This window comes from Camelus dromedarius, chromosome 17, assembly GCF_036321535.1.
Source record: "Camelus dromedarius isolate mCamDro1 chromosome 17, mCamDro1.pat, whole genome shotgun sequence".
NCBI lineage: Eukaryota > Metazoa > Chordata > Mammalia > Artiodactyla > Camelidae > Camelus > Camelus dromedarius.
In genome coordinates this window covers 42,652,737-42,672,151 of record NC_087452.1, presented here as the reverse complement: position 1 = coordinate 42,672,151, position 19,415 = coordinate 42,652,737, and the positions used below count along the sequence as shown (strand labels likewise).

Genomic DNA, 19,415 nt, shown 5'->3' with positions numbered 1-19,415 from the left:
AAGTGGAAAACTGACAAATGAGGGAGGCAGAGGACTGCTGAAAATGACCCCAGATAGCAACCATACAGCTCACACACACATACGCATAAACACGTACACACACGAATCACGCCGCCCTCCTCACCAGTAAGCCGATTCTGTAGTTGGCTTTTGTTATTTCATTCCTACTCCTATTGATGGCCTACAGTTTCCTCATTTCGAGATTTTCCATAGATCATGATATTACCAATGTGAAAATCTTCCTCTGGGTTTAAGACACATTTGCCTGAACAAACTTTAAAAAGCAAAGGCCAGCTGCACTGTTCTGATCTGTCTGCTCCAAACAGGACACTCATGTTGGTATTGTTTACTGAGTGCATTATACTTTTTATCACGGTATCTGATTCTGGGTTACAACACAGCAGAATTTCCACCTAAATGTAGGATGCTCTGATCGAATTAGAAAAGTTTGGCTTTTTTGGTTTTTTTTTTTTTTTCCAAGTATTTGGAGGTCCTGACAAGTTTGTCTCCAAGAATTTGGAAATAAAGATAGAATTCAATTATAAAATCTATACATAATGAAAGGATTAGGAACATAAAGTCACATAAAAGAAAGAATATTCCTGTTAGACCAGAACAGGGCTTCCTTTGAACATGCCTGGAATATGATACCTCGAAATAAGAAAGAGTTGTTTTATGCAGGGGCCCAGGCAGCCACAGAGGCAGGAAACGACCGGAGGTGGAGTCACACACAGCAGTGACCTAGCAAGGGAAGGCGGATTTTAGGCATTAAGCCGCCATTCCCCTGGGGTCAGTGGCAAGGTTCTCCCTGTGTAGAACAGGTGGGCAGAATGTTGAATTGAGTTCTTTGATGGCAGGACGGAGCACATCGACCCCACATGTAGGAGAGGGCAACTCAGGTGAGAACAGTTTGAGAAGAGAACTCACAGTTGGGAGTGAAAGGCTGTCACACAGGGTCACACGGGGCCAACTTGGGAGTCAGGGGAACAGCGGCTGGAGCCATAGGGGCAGCTTATGTACAGCCAGCAGCTGGGGTTAGTGAGGGTCCCCAAGCTCCCTGGGGACTCGCTGATTTGAATAATTTCACAGACTCCAGGGTGTAGAGGCTGTCCTTGGTTGTCTGGTACCTGGCCCCGGGGCAGTCGGGGCCGGGGCTGGTACTCAGTGCCCTGATACAGTCCAGCCTGAAAAGGGAAGCGGTGCAGGGTGTTGACTTAATCAGCTGTTTAAGGGAAACTCACCAATCTCTAGCCAAAGTTTCAAAACTGGGTCGACTTTTTTTTTAATAAATTTAAAATATTGAACATGAAAAGGAATATGTATGTATAACTGAATCACTGTGCTGTACATCAGAAAGTAACACAACACTGTAAATTGACTATACTCCAATTTTTAAAAATTGTATATTACACAGAGGGGTTTTGACGTGCACGCCCACTCAGACCGATCACCTGGAGCCCAGTATGGAAAGGATTCTAAGGCTTAGCGCAGGCTCTGGGGGAGGCTTGCTGAGATCGCTGGGTGATGCCCGGCAGGGGCACGAGGGCGGTAAAAATCCCAGTCACCGTGCTGGCTGACCCGGATGTAGGAGAGCTGCTGTCATGGATTCAAGTGCTGCCCTAGGAGAGGAAGAGCCTCCCTAAAGTGAAAAAAAAAAAAAAAAAAAAAAAAAAAGACATGCGCTGTCTCTTCCTGCTGATTCGAATATTTAACGAATATCACAGGAGTCCACTCTTCCTTATGACTGCATCCTGCTTATTTCTTTCATAGCCCTTGACAATTTGCAATCATATGTTTATTAGTTACACATTCTATATTTATTATTTATTAAATGTTTAATTATGCATTTGCTTATTTATTATCAATCCCTCTCACTGGAAGATTAGCTCCAGTCAGGCCTTCACTCAACAAAGTGTCCCCAGTGCCTAGGAAGATAGCTCTTTCAGAGTCAGCCTTCTGGAATATTTGTTGAATGAGTGGGTCCACAAAACAAAGAATCGAGGGGTGAATGTAATTTCTCCTCACTCAGCAAGCAGTTTTCAGATCCCGGCGGAGCTGTTTTACGGGAAAAGATAGACTCCCCATCACACTGTCAGGAGTATGTCTGGTCTTTCTCATAAAATTATCGCATGTATTCCAGCGAGTGCCTGATTCTAATGTGTGATTTAGTTACCATGGATCATGGGCTCAGGGACTGTGAAGACTGAGTCTCTACCCAGACCATAAAACTAGAGATTGGATTCAGGCGGTATTGTTTTACACCCTTAGGAAAACCTGCCTCTCCCAACCTCCGGCTTGATTCTCTACCTATAATATCTACCAAACCATCAGCAAAGTCATTGTGGTTGATACTGACATATGGTTTCTTAGGTTATTAGGTTAAATAAAATCTGCTGGAGCTAGAAAGATTTTTCTAAATCCACTTTCATCCTCGCTGCTTAATTAAATCCCTCACCTGGGAAAAGAGTGATTTTCAGCCTTCTCGCTTTCTGTGGCATCAGCATGACACTGTGACTGCTGAAATACCAAAATGCCAGTTGTGTTTAATGCTTCAGGTGCAATAAGCCTGTTATATTTGGAATCTCCTATGAAGATAGATATTAACTGAGAATTGAACATGACAGCAGAGGAGATTGAACCAGAATAGCAAAAATGAGCACACAAATCTACTTCCCTTTTTGCTCCGATCCCTTAAAATGTCAGAAAGAATACATCCATAATAGTACTCAAAAACTAGAAATAATACTATCAGGGACCCAAAAATCTTGGGAGTTTCCTGACAGACCACAGCAAATAGAGAACAATGAAGATGACCAGAGACCAAAGAATCTCAGGAAAAAATAACTTTAAATGTAAGAGCACATTCAAAGAGACACTGAACTCACAGCAAGTTCATTAAAGAGCATGAGGGTGTCTCGGTGGCTTCATTGCATTAATGGCCCCATTCCTTCACTGTCCCTGTATCCATGCCCTTTGCCATGAGACTTTAATGTTCCTCTCACCACAGAGGTGGAGTCTGTTACCCCGCCCCCTGAGTCTGGACTGGCCTTGGGCCTTGCTTTGCCTAATTAAATGAGGCAGAAATGACAATGCGTCAGTTCTGAGCCTAAGACTTAGAGGCCCTGTGTGTTTTGCATGTTTCTGTTTGCTGCCCTGGCAAGGCCATGAATGTCCAAATTGGCCTTCAAGAGTATGAGAAACATGGAATAAGGCAAAGTCACCCCAGTCATCACCCAAAAATGAGAGTGAGTCATTGAGGTGTGGGGGCTGTTTGTTACACAGCATTGTCACAGCAGTGTATAACTGATACAGAGTTCCAACTGTGTCCATAACACCATATTACTACTTAGAATGAGCAATAGGCAGCAATAGTGTGTGACTCTTGAATTAAACCATTACATTGTAGTGTAAAGAAAGGGAAACTTTCTGAGAAAGAAAAAGAATCGTGAAGAGCTAACACTGGACCTCCAGACCTTCTAGAGAGCAGGAGGAAAAGGAAAAGGCAGCTCTACTTAGAGAAAGGTAAACTGACCTTCTCCTCCCAGGGTTAAGAAATCCATTCTTGTTTTTGCCACCTGGGTAGTGGCAGGAGGACCCAGATTGCTTGACCACTATACTCTCAAGCATCCAAAAGTGAGATGCATCAGGTGGCACACCCTGCTCACTTAAACAGAGCCTGAACTTCTCCCTCACACATTGCAGATGCAGAATGTGGCAGCAGAGAAGTTCACCCAGCTATTCACACTCTGTTTTCAGTCATGAATATAAAGAAACAACTAAGAAACACAGGTGTTGGAGAAAATCCCCTGACGTGAAGGAGAAGTAATAAGATAAAAGAACAGGCTAATGAACCCTCGAGGAAACAAATCATTCAATAAGGGAGGAAGCATTGTTTCAAATACATAACAATATCCTGAGAGAGATCTATCACAATATTCCATCCATAACATGAAGTGGCAGGTGTGAAAAGGGAACGTTCAGAAAATAACAAAGAAACCTTGAAAATTAAAATTTTTCCTAATATTCTCAGTATTGTAATAAATAATAGAAGAGACAAGCCCAAACACAAAATACGCAATCAGCAAGATTAAACTGAATACTTGAATAGACAAATATTAACAATTATTACATCTAGGTGATGGCTATATTGGTGTTCTTGATACTATTTTTCCAACTCATATATTTGTTTGAAAAGTTTTCATTATAAAAATTTGAGGGGAGAGAAAAAAATTTTTAAAAAGGGATATTAAATTGAGAGAAATTTTGGAACAGATTTTTTTAAAAAAGAAAAAAATAGAAACTGTGTAAGCATGACAAAGATATGGATGATTGACCCAGAAGGTCAAACATGTGTTGACTAGAAATTCCAGGGAGAAAGAAGAAAATGAGTGGGAGAAAACAGTGGGGGGAAAAAAAATACACAAGATTTTCCTAAGTCGAAAAATAATGAGTCCTCAGAGTGTAAAAGCGCCAGTAAGTGTCAAGTGGAAAGAATTAAAAGACATGAACACACACACATGCACACACATGGATGTGAAAATCAGACAAGAAGTGGCAAATAACCACCATGTCTACAATACCACCAGCACAAACATGGAGGTCCCCAGGTAGAACCAAGTCATTCTTGATGAAGAAGGTAACAGACACACGCACGCAACAAGTCTAAAATAAAACTGCAAATTATACCAACATAAAAGATGGCAGACAAGTTAAAGTGGTTTCCAGGAGGTACTGAGAAGATACAGCTAGTAAAAAAGAGAATGACTCATTCTAGATGTCAGTAGTAAGCAAGAGAAAAATCGAGACACATATCTATATGCAAATGTAAGTGCCCCGAAAAGCGTCTAGAAGAAGACACAGGAAACCACTAACAGTGGCCATCTCTGGGCAGTGGGAGGAGGATTATGGGGCAGAATATAAAAAAGCTCCAGTTTATTGACTTGAAATGTACTGACTTCCAAGTTTGGTTTGTTTTTTTGTTTTTTTTTTTGTTTGTTTTTTACAATGCGAAGATGATCGTCTATATACAAAACTAAAGCTAAAGAGTTTTTTAATACAGCACAGAAAGTACACTTGATTTCACTGCCTAACAAAGCTGTTCTCATGGGTGGGACGGGATGCACAGGTAAAAGTCATGACCATTTTCGTTCTGTTTATTTTAAGATTATTTGTGTAAGAGAAAAACGATCACTTCTGACTGTCTAGTACCATCGTTTTCCTCTTTCCGCCTCTACTTCCTCACCCAACTCATTCGTTCTTCCTTTTAGGCCAGGAGACATTATTACTCTTCTCGAGGACTCCAGTGAAGACTGGTGGAAAGTAAGTGTTCCTTTTTCTTTAAGAAAAATCATTCGGTAACTACAATTACAACGGATGCTACAACTGTGGATGCATGCCTCCTTTTTCCTTTCAGGGGAAAATTCAAGACAGGATTGGCTTCTTTCCAGCCAACTTTGTTCAGAGAGTACAACAAAATGAGAAGATTTTTAGATGTGTTAGAACCTTCACTGGGTGTAAGGAACAGGGGCAGATAACACTGAAAGAGAATCAGGTGAGTGAAGCACACTGACACACCCCGAGTACGCCCGAGACGGAGGGACAGTCATTCTGACAGACAGCAATCCATGTCAGTCAGAATGAGCGGAGTCCCGTTCAGAGTACTCACTCTGAGAAAAGATACACTTAGTCCAATGACAGTACCGTAGTAGGATCTCAACACGCAAAACCTCAGTGTTAATCACTTGGTGATGTCTGTCACAAGAGCAAACTGCCCAAAGTTGCTCATTCTCCCTGGAGCTGGTGTTTCCACCTGCTCCCAAGGGACAGCAGAAGCCATCATCTGCCTGGAAAGAGCAGTGGCATCTGAGGGACACCCCCCCCATAACAACAGCACCCCTGGGGAGCCCCACTGCCGTGCATATATAGTATGTGACATTTGTAAATCTTATATGCCTGCATTTTATTTGAAGTCCTACACATGCCCTGTAAACGAGGAAACAAAGGCTGATAGAGGTTACGTGCCTTGCTCACGGGGCCAAAACTTGGTGCGTGGCCAGACAGGAACTGAAAGACAGGTCTACAAGCTCCTGGACCATGTGGAACAAACTCTGGGTGTAAAGTGCTGTGTGCATAGCTTGGTTCCCCGGGAAGGCAAGTGTCATAAAGGCACACGTCCCAGGACCAGAAAATTTGGAAACAAATTCCTGCTCCGATAGAAGCCCTACTGAGTCATTCTTGATTCCAGGCAATGGGGTCACCCTCATCAGACTGAGACCCCACCTCTAATGCCGTACACACCCCACAGAGCACACAGGCACATTTCCCAGCTGGATTCCCCGCCCATGCTTCAGATGTCTCCAAGTGTACTCAGCTGTACCCTCCCTGTCCCAAAAATTTGGAGTCTTTTGAATGAAGTACATTCAGGAAGAATGTTCATCTGTATTAGCAACGTGCTACTACATAAATTTTGCTAGCTTGTTTGATTTTTTTTCCCTCAGAATAATCTTGTGCTTCTCTGTTTGAGATTAAACATTGTTTTTTGTCATTAAAGTACAAATCAGTGAAACCAGAAGGCAAGTTAAAATTTGCTCAAGTTGATCAGTTTCTAGAAGCAGAACGTTGGCTTGGTGACTTCTACCAGTTCCTTGGCTACATTCCCCCAAAAAAGTATTTTCTGGGAATGGGTTCACACCTGCGTTCTCCTCTCTCCCGGTTGAACTGACAATGTACAGGGGTCCAGGTGAGACAACCAACCTGGTCTCTTCACTTAGACACGTCCAAGACACAACACAGCATTTCAGCCTGAACCTGGAACCACAGGGATCCGCCCACAATTCTTTAGGAAAATGCTGTAACCCCTGGTATTTGACTAGCCTGGTATTTCTAAAACATGGTCATTGGGCCACCTGAATCAGAAGTTACCTGTTGAAAATGCAGATTTCTGTCTCCACCTCAGATCTGCTGAAACGGAAACTTTCAGGATAAAGGCAGGGAATCAGTCTTTTTTACAAACTTCCCAGGTTTTCCAATCATAGCTAAAATTTGAAAATAACCTGCATTTCCATTTCTCATTTTATAGTCCTTTAGTAGTTCTGTGACAACTGAAGGCATCTGTATTTCCATGGCATGTAGGTCAACAGAAGGCACTGAGGTCTCTTTACTCCTACACAAATTCTCTATTTTCAGGCTTTATCATCAATATGGCATCCAATTTTGGGAAAATATCAGCCCCCGAAAGGAAGTACTTTTACTTTTTAACTTTTATGAGAGGGAGGTAATTAGGTTTATTTATTTATTTATATTTGGAGGAGGTACTAGGAATTGAACCCAGGACCTCATGCATGCTGAGCATGTGCTCTACCACTTGAGCTATACCCACCCCCCACCAAACTACATTTTAAAAATTTATTATTGTAGGAGGGAGGGTATAGCTCATTGGTAGAGTGCATGCCTAGCATGCATGAGGTCCTGGGTGCTGCCTTCGATCCCCAGTACCTCCACTAAATAAATAAATAAACCTAATTACCTATCCCCCAAAAAACAAACAAACAACAACAAAAAAGATTTTAAAAATCTATTATTGAGGGAAAAAAATTAATTTGTCTCCACTTCAATGTCTTAAATTATTTTAGGTGTAAAATTTCCAAACACGCTTGTTGATTGACAGGAGTATAACAGTAGTCGCAAAAAAACACAGATTCTAGTGTCATGCAGACATGGATCTGTATCCTATGTGAGTTTTGGCAGTCACCTCTGAATGTCAACGTTCTCATCTGTAAAATCAGCATAGTAGCATCTTCCTCTTCACTTGGAGGTGAGGGTTAACTGCAGCACCTGTGTCCAGCGCCAGCACCATGCCTGGCCACCATGGGTCTCAGCAAGGTCATGACCCTTGCCACCATCATTATTCAGAGACAAGCCTAAACGGGGACTACATCCACAGTGGCCAGTGCCACTGAAAATAAACAGAGTAGACATCAGAAAATAGCCAGTGTGATATTTATAACCCTAAAAATATAGAGACAAATGGTCATTAGCAAATTAGAAGAAATTTGATTCTGGAAACAAATGCAACACATCTCTCTGATTAAATCACATTTCTGCCTCTGGGGTTGATCTGTCTCACCATTATTACATTATGTTTTCACAGAACTCTTGCTGCAACAGAATTAGGTTATTCTTCCGTTGTGAACACACCTAAAGTTTGTACTGACACAGGAGTATGTTTTCTTCACTTCTGAAATTTAAAAGCTATCCTTATTCAATCAATTTGAACATTGTTGTTTTTTTAATTTATCCCTAGTTCTGTCATCTCTATAGAACTATTTTAATTGATCCTTGTGTTCTATAAAAGCTTTAAAGAAAAACGGATAAATTATTTTTAGGCTGTAAACCTAAAATGCATTTATTGTGGAGAAAATTTGAAAATACCCCCAAAAAATTATAAAGAAAATAAAGATCACGGGTAATTCAACCATTGAGCTATTAAGAACAAATACTTCTGGGTTATTTCCCATGAAACTTTTCTTCAAATTTGTATTTTGATACCATAATCTATTTGGTTTCCCAACTTTTTTTTTTAAAACATAGTCACTAAATGTTTATCAAAAGACAGTTTTTAGCAGTTATATAATATCATGTAGATCAGAGGCTGCGAAACCATAATCGACGGATCAACCTGGCCCTGGTTTTTAAAGTTTATTTAGACCACTGCTGCGCTCAGTCACGTATGTGTTACCTGCTGCTCTCACACAGTAGTTGGGTAGAATCATCCCTGTAGAGACCATACAGCCCGCAAAGCCTACGATACTTACTACTGAGTCCTTTACGGACAAAGTCTGCCAACCCCTCGTCTAGATATACAAGAATGTCCTCTATTATTGGATGTTCAAAGCTTTTTAAAAAAATATTCCTAATTGCAGGGAACATCTCTAAACCTAAATCTTTTTCTATAACTCTGATTATTTCTTTAGGATCTACTTCAGAATTCATAGGAAAACAGACACAAAATTTCTTCAGTTCTCGATGCCTACTGCCCGCTTGCCTCTGTGAAGGCTGCGCCAATTCATGCCCACATCAGCGGTTTCTGAGAACATTCAGGTTACCACACCCTTGCCACAACTGAACATTACTATTTTTGATATCTGTCATTTTGATAAAGGAATAATGTTTCATGTTAATAGCAATTTCCTGGATGGTTAGGGGTTAGGGAGGTTGAAATTTTATCATGTAGTATCAGGCATTTGTCATTCTTTTATGAATGATCTGTTTATGCACTTTATTTTCTTACACTATGAAAAAGTTTTCTGTATTTTAAAAATCTTTACACCTGGTCTGCCATAGGTGGCCTCTGTCATTTGCCTTTTGATCTTAATACTTCTTCCTTCAGGAATTTAGTAACTCTTTGGTTGAGTCATCACTGTTTTACCGTATTTCTCTTAAAGTTTTCATCTCTTTATTGCTTTCCACTTTATCACTCCACTTCTTCCTCAGAGAATGTTTAAAGGTAGTCCCCAACTTCACTTTAGTTTTCTGAAGTTGTAGTTCAGTCTTTCATCACCTCTAATATTGATCTTAACTGAGTGTCTGTTTCCTTGGAGTGCTGTCTTCTCAGTCAGCCCCCTTTCCTTTGTAGCATGGTCGGTTGGTTTGTTTTGCATCTCATTACATCATCTCTTCACCCCAAGAGATTCTCTCTTAAAATATCAAGACCAAGTCTTTCTTCAACCTACCATATCCAGTGTGTCTAAAAGAACTTTCAGATATATACATATTTCCTGCAGTATTTTTTGATGTTTTATAGCAACATATCCTTTCATCTGTGGTAGGACAGAGGCAACGATGCCCATGTCCTAATCCCTCACATGGCAGGAGGGACTCAGCAAATGTGGCTAAGAATCTTGAGATGTAGGTTATCCAGGAAAACCTAAAGTAATCACAGGGGTCCTTATAAGAGGCAAGACAGGAGGGTCAGAGTCAGAGAAGGAGCTGTGACAATGGAAGCAGAGAGAGAGATTTGAAGATGCTGTGCTGCTGGCCTTGAAGATGAAGGAAGGGACCATGAGCCGAGGAAGGCAGGGGCCTGAAGACGCTGCCAGCTGGGAAGCAGATTCTCTCCTGGAGCCTCCAGAAGGAGGGCAGCCCTGCTTGCACCCTGACTTTAGGACTCTAATCTCCAGAACTGCAACACAAGAATCAAATCCAGATTTGTTTCCTCTGCAAAAGCAACTTTGTAGATGTGACCGAGTCCTAGACTGTAGACCCTGTGATGGGGAGATAGCCTGGATTGTTTAAATTGGCCAAATCTAATCACTTGAATCCTTAAAAGCAATGAAATGTATCTGGCTGGAGATGGTGAGATGCAGCAGAAGGGAGATGAGGCAGAAGGATAGGTCAGCAAGAGATTATGTGTGAGAGGGGCTCAACCCACCCTTACTGGATCTGAAGATGTAGCGAGGGGCCACAAGTTAGGGAAGGCAGGCAGCCCCTAGGAGCTGAGAATGACCCCTGGCTGACAGCCAGCAAGGAAACAAGGACTTCAGTCTCACAGCTGCAAGGAACTGAATTCAGCACCAACCTAACTGAGCCTGGAATTAGACTGTCTCCCAGAGAAAGAGAAGAGAAAGAAAGGAATCAGACCCTCCTGACTCCTGGATATTGTTCTGGTGAAACCCAGGGCAGAGAAAATGAGCCAAGCCCACCAGACATAGGACTTACAGATAGAATCATTAGATAATATTCTATACTAAGTTGCATTGTTGAAAGCCACTAAGTTTGTGGTAATTTGCTATGACGGCAATAATTGAACTAATACATATCTCAGGTCACAAAACTCCAAGTGAGTCAACCTCAAAAAGTACAGTGTACTTATATGTGAAATATACAAATATATAAAAGAGCTGGACACAGGGCAGTTTTGCATTTGTAAATCAGGAATCTAGATTTCTCCATGTCTGTTCTGCTATCCTGGAAATGTCAGCCACCTCCCCTCGTGGTCACAAATGGCTGCAGCCACTCCAAGAATCCTTGCTACACAGAGAGATTTTCCTCCTAGTACATCTCTTCTAAGAGGAAAACAAGCCATCCCATAAGTTCCCTAGAAGATACTCCATCCTGTTTTATTGGCTGGAACTGAGTCCTAGGGGAACCACTAAGAGAATCACCAGCAAGGAGGACAGAAACAGACTGGGACCAGTTAGGATTTACCTCCCACAGCGAGTTACCTGCACAAGGATTCCTGTCTCAGGCTCTGCCTCTAGGGAATCCAGCCTGAGACATAACCCATCGCCCTTGGAAGCAGGTGGAGCAGGAAAAACTGGCAACATGCTAACAGCTCTTCAAAACCTCTTTTCATTTACAGCCAGCCACATCCACCCTTCTGTGCCCGTCAGTGGCCTATAAGTGGTGAATGACAAAGGCACCCAAATGGATTTTGTCCACTGCCTTTTTAAGTCTAGCATAGGTGTTCTTATTCCAGAATATGCAGGGTGTTAGCATCTATTTGCTTGGTACCAGGAATGAAATAGCTGCCTTTGACTTCCCAATATTACAGGGAAGTGCCTAAACTTCCAGGCTTGTGACAGGAGCCCGCTGAATGGTAGCTATTATTTTGGATTTTAAAATAATGTATTGAGGACCCACTGCCTGCCTCAGGCTAGCTCTGTGGAAAGCATTCTCTCATTCTGTCGTTACAGGGACTCTTCTGGGGGGACACAGAATTATCAGTCCCACTTTACTGATCCTCATTCATGAAGCTCAATCTCAGAAAACATTCAAAGCCTGGACCTAGTTCCAAACCCAGGGTTCTGTCCAATTTATTTTCAAACCTTTCTTTCATCAAGCCACAGCTTCCCTAAACCACTCTCCCTTTTCCAACTTGCTGCTCCGCTGACCTCCGCCAGCCGTGATTGAGGACGGGGGTTCTAGCTTCTCTCCCATTGACACGTTTCTTGTTTTCTTCCTTGGCATTCAGATCTGTGTGACTTCGGAAGAAGAACAGGACGGCTTCATCAGAGTCCTCAGTGGAAAGAAGAGAGGCCTCGTCCCCCTCGACGTTCTAGAAAACATCTGACTGCCGGCCCCTCCTCCTCTGGCCGGCGGCGAGCCCCGCTGTGACGCCTCATCTCACGCTGTGTTAACCCAGAGGAGCTGCCACGCTGACCGGCCACCCAGGAAACAGTGAGACCAGACTCAAGGCTCTGAGACTGCGGGGTAACAGCCACATGGCAGAGGGCCCATCGCAAGCACGTCCAAGGCTGCCCAAGGTGGGGCTGAGGCTGAGAGAGTCGGCCCGAGTGCTGTCCTAGGGGGCAGTAACCACTGCCGCCCATAGGACTCAGCTCCATCCCTGGCCATGTGGTGTGACAGCCAGCCCGCCCGAGTGTGCTCCAGTCTGCGGGGTGGCCCCAGTGTGAGGCTCAGACCCACGCAGCCAACTGGGATTCTGGTTCCAGATCTCTGTCCCCAATACTGGCCAATCAGCATCCTCACATCTGAAACCCCAAGCAGTCTTTCTGCAGAACATCAGGAAGCCCTGCTCCCTAGCCCCCAACATTCCAGGGCTCCCCACAGGCCCCCCTCACATTGCCATCGTGCCATCTCTTCTGTCCCTGAGTACGTCCTGGCGGTGAGCGTTCCGTGTGAGGGCTAGGCTGACATGGTGCCGGCTGCACAGACCTGATCTGCCCCCAGGTTGCCGTAGGCGGCCCCTCCTGTCACTCTGGTTACGGACAGGGCTGGCAGAGCAGGATGCAGTGGGCAGAGAAGGGGCACGGAGGGGCAGAAAGCCTTTACTGATGATCAGAAGCCCTTTCAGTCATGAAGTCCTTTCCCCAAGGAGATGGGGTTGGGGAAGACAGTGTGGCAAAACATCTCCATGGTGAGCGTGAGCCTCCTGTTACGTCCTCTGAATCAGGGGCAGCAGTTTTCCCTTCTGCCATCCTGTAGGGCCTCCCTCTTTAGACGCTGAGCCCACCTTGCAGGGAGCCAGAAAGAGCATCTTAGAAAAGCAGCCAAATGGGAAACTGTTCTCATGAAAAGCAGAATATTATGCCCCAGCAGATGCAAAATGGGAAAGAGTCCTTAACGCTTCATCCCTCTGAAGGCAAGAGACTTGGCGCCTGTTTAGCATCGAGGGGAACCTCTGTGGCTGTGTCTGTATTGATGTTTACAAGAATGCAATCTACTGTGATGCCTTCCTCCCCAGGCCTCCTCCCAGCATTCCAACTTGCATCCTATTAGTCATTAATACGGTTAAACTTCGATTCACAAAGACCTGCAGTGTCCCTTTGGTTTATTTTGTTACAGAGCAATAAAATCATTGGAACCGTTGGTTTTTAAAAGACTTAAGTGGATACATCCCAGGCAGTAAGCATTATCTCCCAAACCAAAGCATAGTTAAGTCTCCACTGATTTCTTTTGTTACTGCTCAGCGTGAAGCCCAGACAGGATGGCTGCTGGTTTCTAGCAGTTGGGATGCCTTACTCTCAGTTTAAAAGCCAGCATCCAGAATTTCCTTGCTCTCTGATACATGAAAAACAGAGTCAAGATGGACTCTTTGAGAGCCAGGGTGGATAATATGACTGCCATTCCATAACATGGTACGCCGCAATACAGACGTGCTCTGCCTCTAAGTCAGTATTCCATTTAATAAAGACAACACCATGGCTGGAAGGAGCATAGAAAACATGTGTCCTGATCTCTTCTTTCTGGTAGAACATCCACAGAAACTTTTGCATACAGTTGTGTTGCATCCTATCCAAATTTAATTTGCATTAAAAAAAAAATAAGCAGTTTGCCTTTTTAAGTTGAACAGAAGGAGGCTACGGTAGCTAGCCTCCAAGGTGGTCCCCCAGTGAGCCCTGCCGCCTGATATTCCTGCCTTTGTGCAGCCCTTCCCACGTTGAGTCAGGGCTGGTCTTATGTCACCAACAGGATACAGCAGAGTGATAGTGCATGACATCCGTGCTGGGTCACAAAGCCCCTGAAGCCTCTGCCTTGATCCCTTGGAACACTCACCCTTAGGAGCCCTGAGCCACCATGTAAGTTTACCCACTGTGAGCCCACAGTGCTGGAGAGACCCAGCAAGACCACACGTTACTGCAGCTGAGCGCAACCCAGACATCACAGAGCAGCAGTCATCCTGCTGAGCCCTGCCCCAAGGGAAAGATTTATGAGCACGATAAATATGGGTTTTTTAAGTCATTAAGTTTGGGAGTGATCTGTTACACAAAAATAGGTAACTGTAACAGGAACTCTGTAATTTGAGCCAATGTTAGAAAGGAGAAAAAATACTTTCTGCACAAGGTGAACCATAAGGTTTTGCACATATCAAGTACTGGCAGGCGGTTAACCCTCCAAATGCAAGATGTCTAGTGTTCCTTAAAGATCTGGAGTCGTCCAGGTATCAGAGAGAAAGTAAGAGATTCCTCATAACCCAGATTGCCATGGATGCTTACACACACACACACTCTCCCATCAAGAGGAAGAGGCCAGCATCTGGTTATGTATTGAAAGCAGCCAGCTGGGTAGCACATAGTAGGAGCTTATTACAGGTTTGCTATTAAAAGGAGAAAAATAAAATCAGTGGGAAGATCACAACACACATAAATACCCCGGTGCCAAGAATTGCTAAAAGGCAAAAAAAAAAAAAAAAAAAAAAAACCACCAGAAATCCGAATGCTGGTCCAGATCATTGGCTGCTCCAAGGACAAGGGAGCCAGGGAGGAAACTTACTGTCAGCCCCAGCCCAGAGCCAGGCCCGTGCAGCTGTGAAAAAGCGTGATGTGCATAAACAGAAACTTGAGATATAAATAAGTTGATTTAGAACCTGCAGAACATTTATTAGCATCAGCTAGTACATTCCAAGGAACACAGTTGGGAAAATTCGGTAGAGAATTCTTATATAATATCGGGTCCACCTAACAGCCCCAGTGCTCCCTAATAGTCCCTTTCTTCCTACAACTCACTGACATACTTGTGAAGTACTGAAAAGGACACACAAGCATCGTAAAAACTAAAGGCTGAAAGTCAGCCTACTCTGGAATCTGAGTCCGCATAAGTAGGAGATAGAGGGATCTGTGTCCTCCAGGGGTGGAGAAACTCAGGAGAAAGAGTAGCTTTTTCATGCTCTGACAACTTTAGCAAATACTGACCAGCAGGGCGTAGGCTGCTATAAATCTGAGAATAAAAGAAAGTTCAGCATCGCCCAAAATAGCAACCCCAGGAACCTGAGTGAGCAGGTGTGCTCCACAGACTTGTCACAAAACAAAAATCCTCACAAACAATTCGGACCAAAAAAAATGAAACTAGCTTAATGACATCCTGTAGCGATCCCTTACAGTCTGTTCTGTTACTGTTCTGTTGTGTTTTGTACACCACCTGGTGTTTTTGACTCTTAGAACATGTTTTGTTTTGTTTTGTTCTTAGCTTCCAATAAGGAGTTTTAAATAGTCCTCAATCTTTCTGTGGGTAATAGAAACTTTTAACTGAACTTTGAAATTTTAACAAGATAATGGCAATTTTATAGTTCCTTTTTAAAAATAAAGAAGTGGCAGATTTTTTTTTTTAAATCATCTCAAGTTTAAACAGCTATTGAACGACTTCCATGTCTTCATGGAAGTCAGGATATACTGAAGTACTGAAAATACACCCTGGGAAAGGACAGTATCTATTTCCAAGGAAAATGACGGAGCACCTTTAGATTTCCCCCCTCGCCTCATTCGCTCAAGTTCTTGGGTTATTTCTCTGACCCCATTTTATTCAATGCATCACAATATTTTTCTCTGTCTGCCACTCCTTTTAAACCAGCTCCTTGAAATTGTGCTTAGTTCATTTATTTTCAGTCTTTACTAAGGTAAAAAGAATAATCATCCAAGATTATAACTTTTCCTCTGAGTTCAGATTTGACCATATTTTCATTTACTTAAAAATACTCTGTAATTATAGTTATGATTTTTCTCTCAGATTTTTTTATTTCTTGTGTGTGTGTGTGTGTGTGTGTGTGTGTGTGTGTGTGTGTGTGATTAAAACTATTGTACATTGTGGTCAGAAAATATGGTCCATATAGTTTCTGCTTTGAGGAATTAATTGGTATTTTATTTTTTGCTCTAATATGTGAATAATATTTACAGAAATTTGATAGATGCTGGCAAAAAAGAAAAGCCATGTCTGTGGTATATAAAGTTCAATATATGTCTACTCAATAAATGCTGAAAGTATTCAGATCATCTGTATTCTCATTTATTTTTGCTAATGTGCCCTCTCAAAGACAAGGAAGTCAAGAGCCAGCAGCTATGGGACCGAAATGAGAGACACCTCGTGAGGACCTCCAATCACTCCTTTAGTGCCAGCCCCTGGAGGAAGGAATGCCACCCAGGGCTCTCTACCACAGCTTCCTCTTCCACATTTTGGATGAATCACTAAAGTCATTTCCTAAGTAAACATTCTAACTCCCTGGAGAAACCTGTAAAGGAACCACTTTTAAGTGAAGAGGTCTTAAAAATATTCTTGGAAAACTTCAGTGTTAGCTCAGGGAATTTTGACAGAGAAAAACTACAGCAATCATTGTCGGGCGAGAATCACATCACAGCTCCATCCTCCAAGACCGGTGAGGGCGAAAATCACATGAAAATCACAGAACGTCTTCATACCCAAGAGTCTACGTCTGGATATGGTCAATCACCAGCCGCTGATTCTGAGATGTGGATTTTCCTCTGGTCATTACAATGGTGGCTCTTTTGGCAATGAAATCAACAAATATTTATTAGAGTCAACTGGGAAAAGACTGTAATCAAACAAGTAATACTGGAAATGTATGGTCAGTGCTACAACAGAGGAAGGAGAGCGAACCACAAGGATGTGCTGGAACCATGGTGATTCCATTAGGAACGGGGTCCACAGAAGTTTCAACTTCTCGTTCCAAAAATGTTCTCACTTTCCAAGAAGGTGATTTTAGACTGGAAGGGCTAAGGCTGCCTTTCAGCTCCTTTAAAATTTCCCAACACGTGAAGCACTTTAGTTCCACGAAAATTTGGGGAGATCATGTGTATTTGGGAGGGTATTTTGTGGAGCCAAAGTGGAGTTAAGACTTTGGGAGGCGAGGCGATTCTTTTCAACTTTTTACTATAAATGTTTCCAGCAGTGTGCTCCCTTCAGGCTTGAGTATTTGTTCAGTTTGTGTTGAGTCTCTGAGCAATATTAGGAGTATAGTTATCCCTCAGTGTCAGTGTGGGATTGGTTCCAGGACACCTCCTCACCCCAGTAGGATACCAAAAATCTTTTTACTTTATGTACTTCTTAACTAATGAAATTTAGTTCGTTTTATTACTTTCGTCTTTAATCCTTCATCTTGCCTTATAAGTGATTAATCCAAAACCGTTGTTCTATATTTACCTTCTCCAGTGAAATGTTTACTTTGTGTATTTGCTTATTATTAAGTAGTGCCATTTATTTCAGCTTAGAAACATTCTTTTAACTTTTCTTGTAGGGCAGTGTGTACTATTATTTCTTTGGGAGTGATAATGAACTTCTTTAGCTTTTGCTCATCTGGGAAACTCAATTTCTCCTTACATTCTGAATGATAACCTTGCTGGGTAGAGAATACTTGGTTGGGCTTTTTTTTTTTCCCCAGCACTTTGAATATGTTATGCTACTCCTTTCTGGAAAGTGCCTGCTGAAAAAATCTGCTGATAGCCTTACGGGGTTTCCCTTGTATGTAACAAGGTGGTTTTTCTCTTGCTACTTTCAGGCTCCTCTCTTCATCATTAACTTTTATCATTTAATTATAATGCGTCTTGGTGTGTATCTCTTTGAGTTCATCTTATTTGGAACTTCCAGGGCTTCCTGGACCCTAAAGTCTGCTTCCTACCCCAGATTAAGGAAAATTTCAGCCATTATTTTCTCAAATAATTTCTGATTCTGTGTGTTAGGTATATCAGCTCTCTCCCCAGTCTTGGAGGCATGGCCTTACTTAGCAGATGTCCGATGGCAATCAAATACAGCCCTGCCTGGCCACCAGGGCTACACACTCAGTGGGTACCTGTCCCACTCCGTGGGCTGTGTGCACCGTCCTGTTGCAGTAGGGCCACAGCTGTGCTGTGATGCACTGGTGGACAGGGCTGGCCCCAGACCTGAACCTTTCTCTTCTTATCTCTCTCTTTAACCCCTTCCTCTTCTACTGTCCCCATCACCACTACCACTCCCAAGATTGCAATTCAGTCCCTACAGAAATAATCTAGTTCCTTAAGGAAATAACACTTCTCTTGCATTTTGTAAACATGGCCTCAGTACATGAATGTTCAAGATTTTTTTCCTTCTCCAAATTTCTATTTCTCCCAGAGGGAAAGGGTGGATATTGGTCTCAGTGGCCTCTGGTTTTGTACAGTAAGGGGATAACAGAAGCAGTCAAAGGTAAACTCTGGTGCGAGAGGAGATGGTTACATTGTGAGCACTTCCACCCCTGATTGCCATTTGGTTTTCAAATACACCTTATATTTAGATTTCAAGACAAATCAGTCGTTATGGTAATAAGCTGTAAAAACATGGGGCAAGATGTATAATCAAGAGAAGACTGTGGGAGAAGGAGAATACACACATGTGGGGTGATTCAGGTAGATGAAAAAAACAAGAAAAGGTTTACGGGGCACCACTGCAATGTGGGTGAAATCAATATTCTGCAGGGGCTGGTACTGGGAAAGCTGAGACAAAAGGAAGATACCGTTAGGGACAAGAGAGGGAGCAGGCTGGAAAAGAGGGAGGCCTGTGCCCCAGCAGGAGAGTCTGTAGCCGTGTGAGGCGACAAGGGACCCATGGCAGCACAGAAAGGTCAGTCAGCCTGCCCGGAAGCATCTTCCTGGCACCACATGTCCACAGCTCCTCCACCACTGCAAAACCTTTTTAGATGGTGGTTTTTTCCCAGAGTCAGCCTCAAAGCCAGAATCACCTTCCTAAAGCATCGCTTTGATGCAGAAAACCCTCCTTTGGCTCCCCCAGCCCTACAGAAGCAAGCCCAGCAAGTCTAGTGGTGCCAGACCACGATCACACCTCTGAAACTGCACAGCCCTGGCCAGAACCACTCAGTTGGCCTCTGTCACTTCATGTTTGACAGGGTGTCCATTTTTTCACATTTACTTCAGTGAATAGACTAAATTCCTTGAGGGTAGAATGCTAGGCTAGATTGCCCTGGAGAAGACAATTACTATCTTTGTGATGAGTTCATAAGACCACAAGTATTGTCATCAGCAGCAGCAGAGTTCCCAGCCCCTCCCATCGCGACCGGTACACTCTCCCATCTCTTAGCAGATCAAGGTCGTGGCACTCAATGAATGTGACTTCTGCCCGTAGCAAATCAGTCAGCAAAGCCCACCAAGATAGAGAGATCAAATTCAAGACCTGGACTAGAGATTTGGTTTTGTCCT

General features: G+C 43.0%; 1 protein-coding gene across 3 annotated transcripts in view; it reads left to right on the top strand.

The window, feature by feature from the left end:
- The window catches only part of STAC (SH3 and cysteine rich domain), a 204,049-nt gene extending 187,823 nt beyond the window's left edge, over positions 1-16,226 (top strand). For 2 of the 3 annotated variants that reach the window (XM_031469899.2, XM_010982042.3), the window contains 3 exons: positions 5,268-5,319; positions 5,414-5,551; positions 11,972-16,226. In XM_031469899.2, the coding sequence (XP_031325759.1) occupies positions 5,268-5,319; positions 5,414-5,551; positions 11,972-12,070 (289 nt within the window). In that variant the 3' untranslated portion in view covers positions 12,071-16,226. The remainder of the gene's footprint in view (positions 1-5,267; positions 5,320-5,413; positions 5,552-11,971) is intronic. The other variant, XM_010982044.3, reaches the window with a different exon arrangement.
- Positions 16,227-19,415: the final 3,189 nt, after the last annotated feature.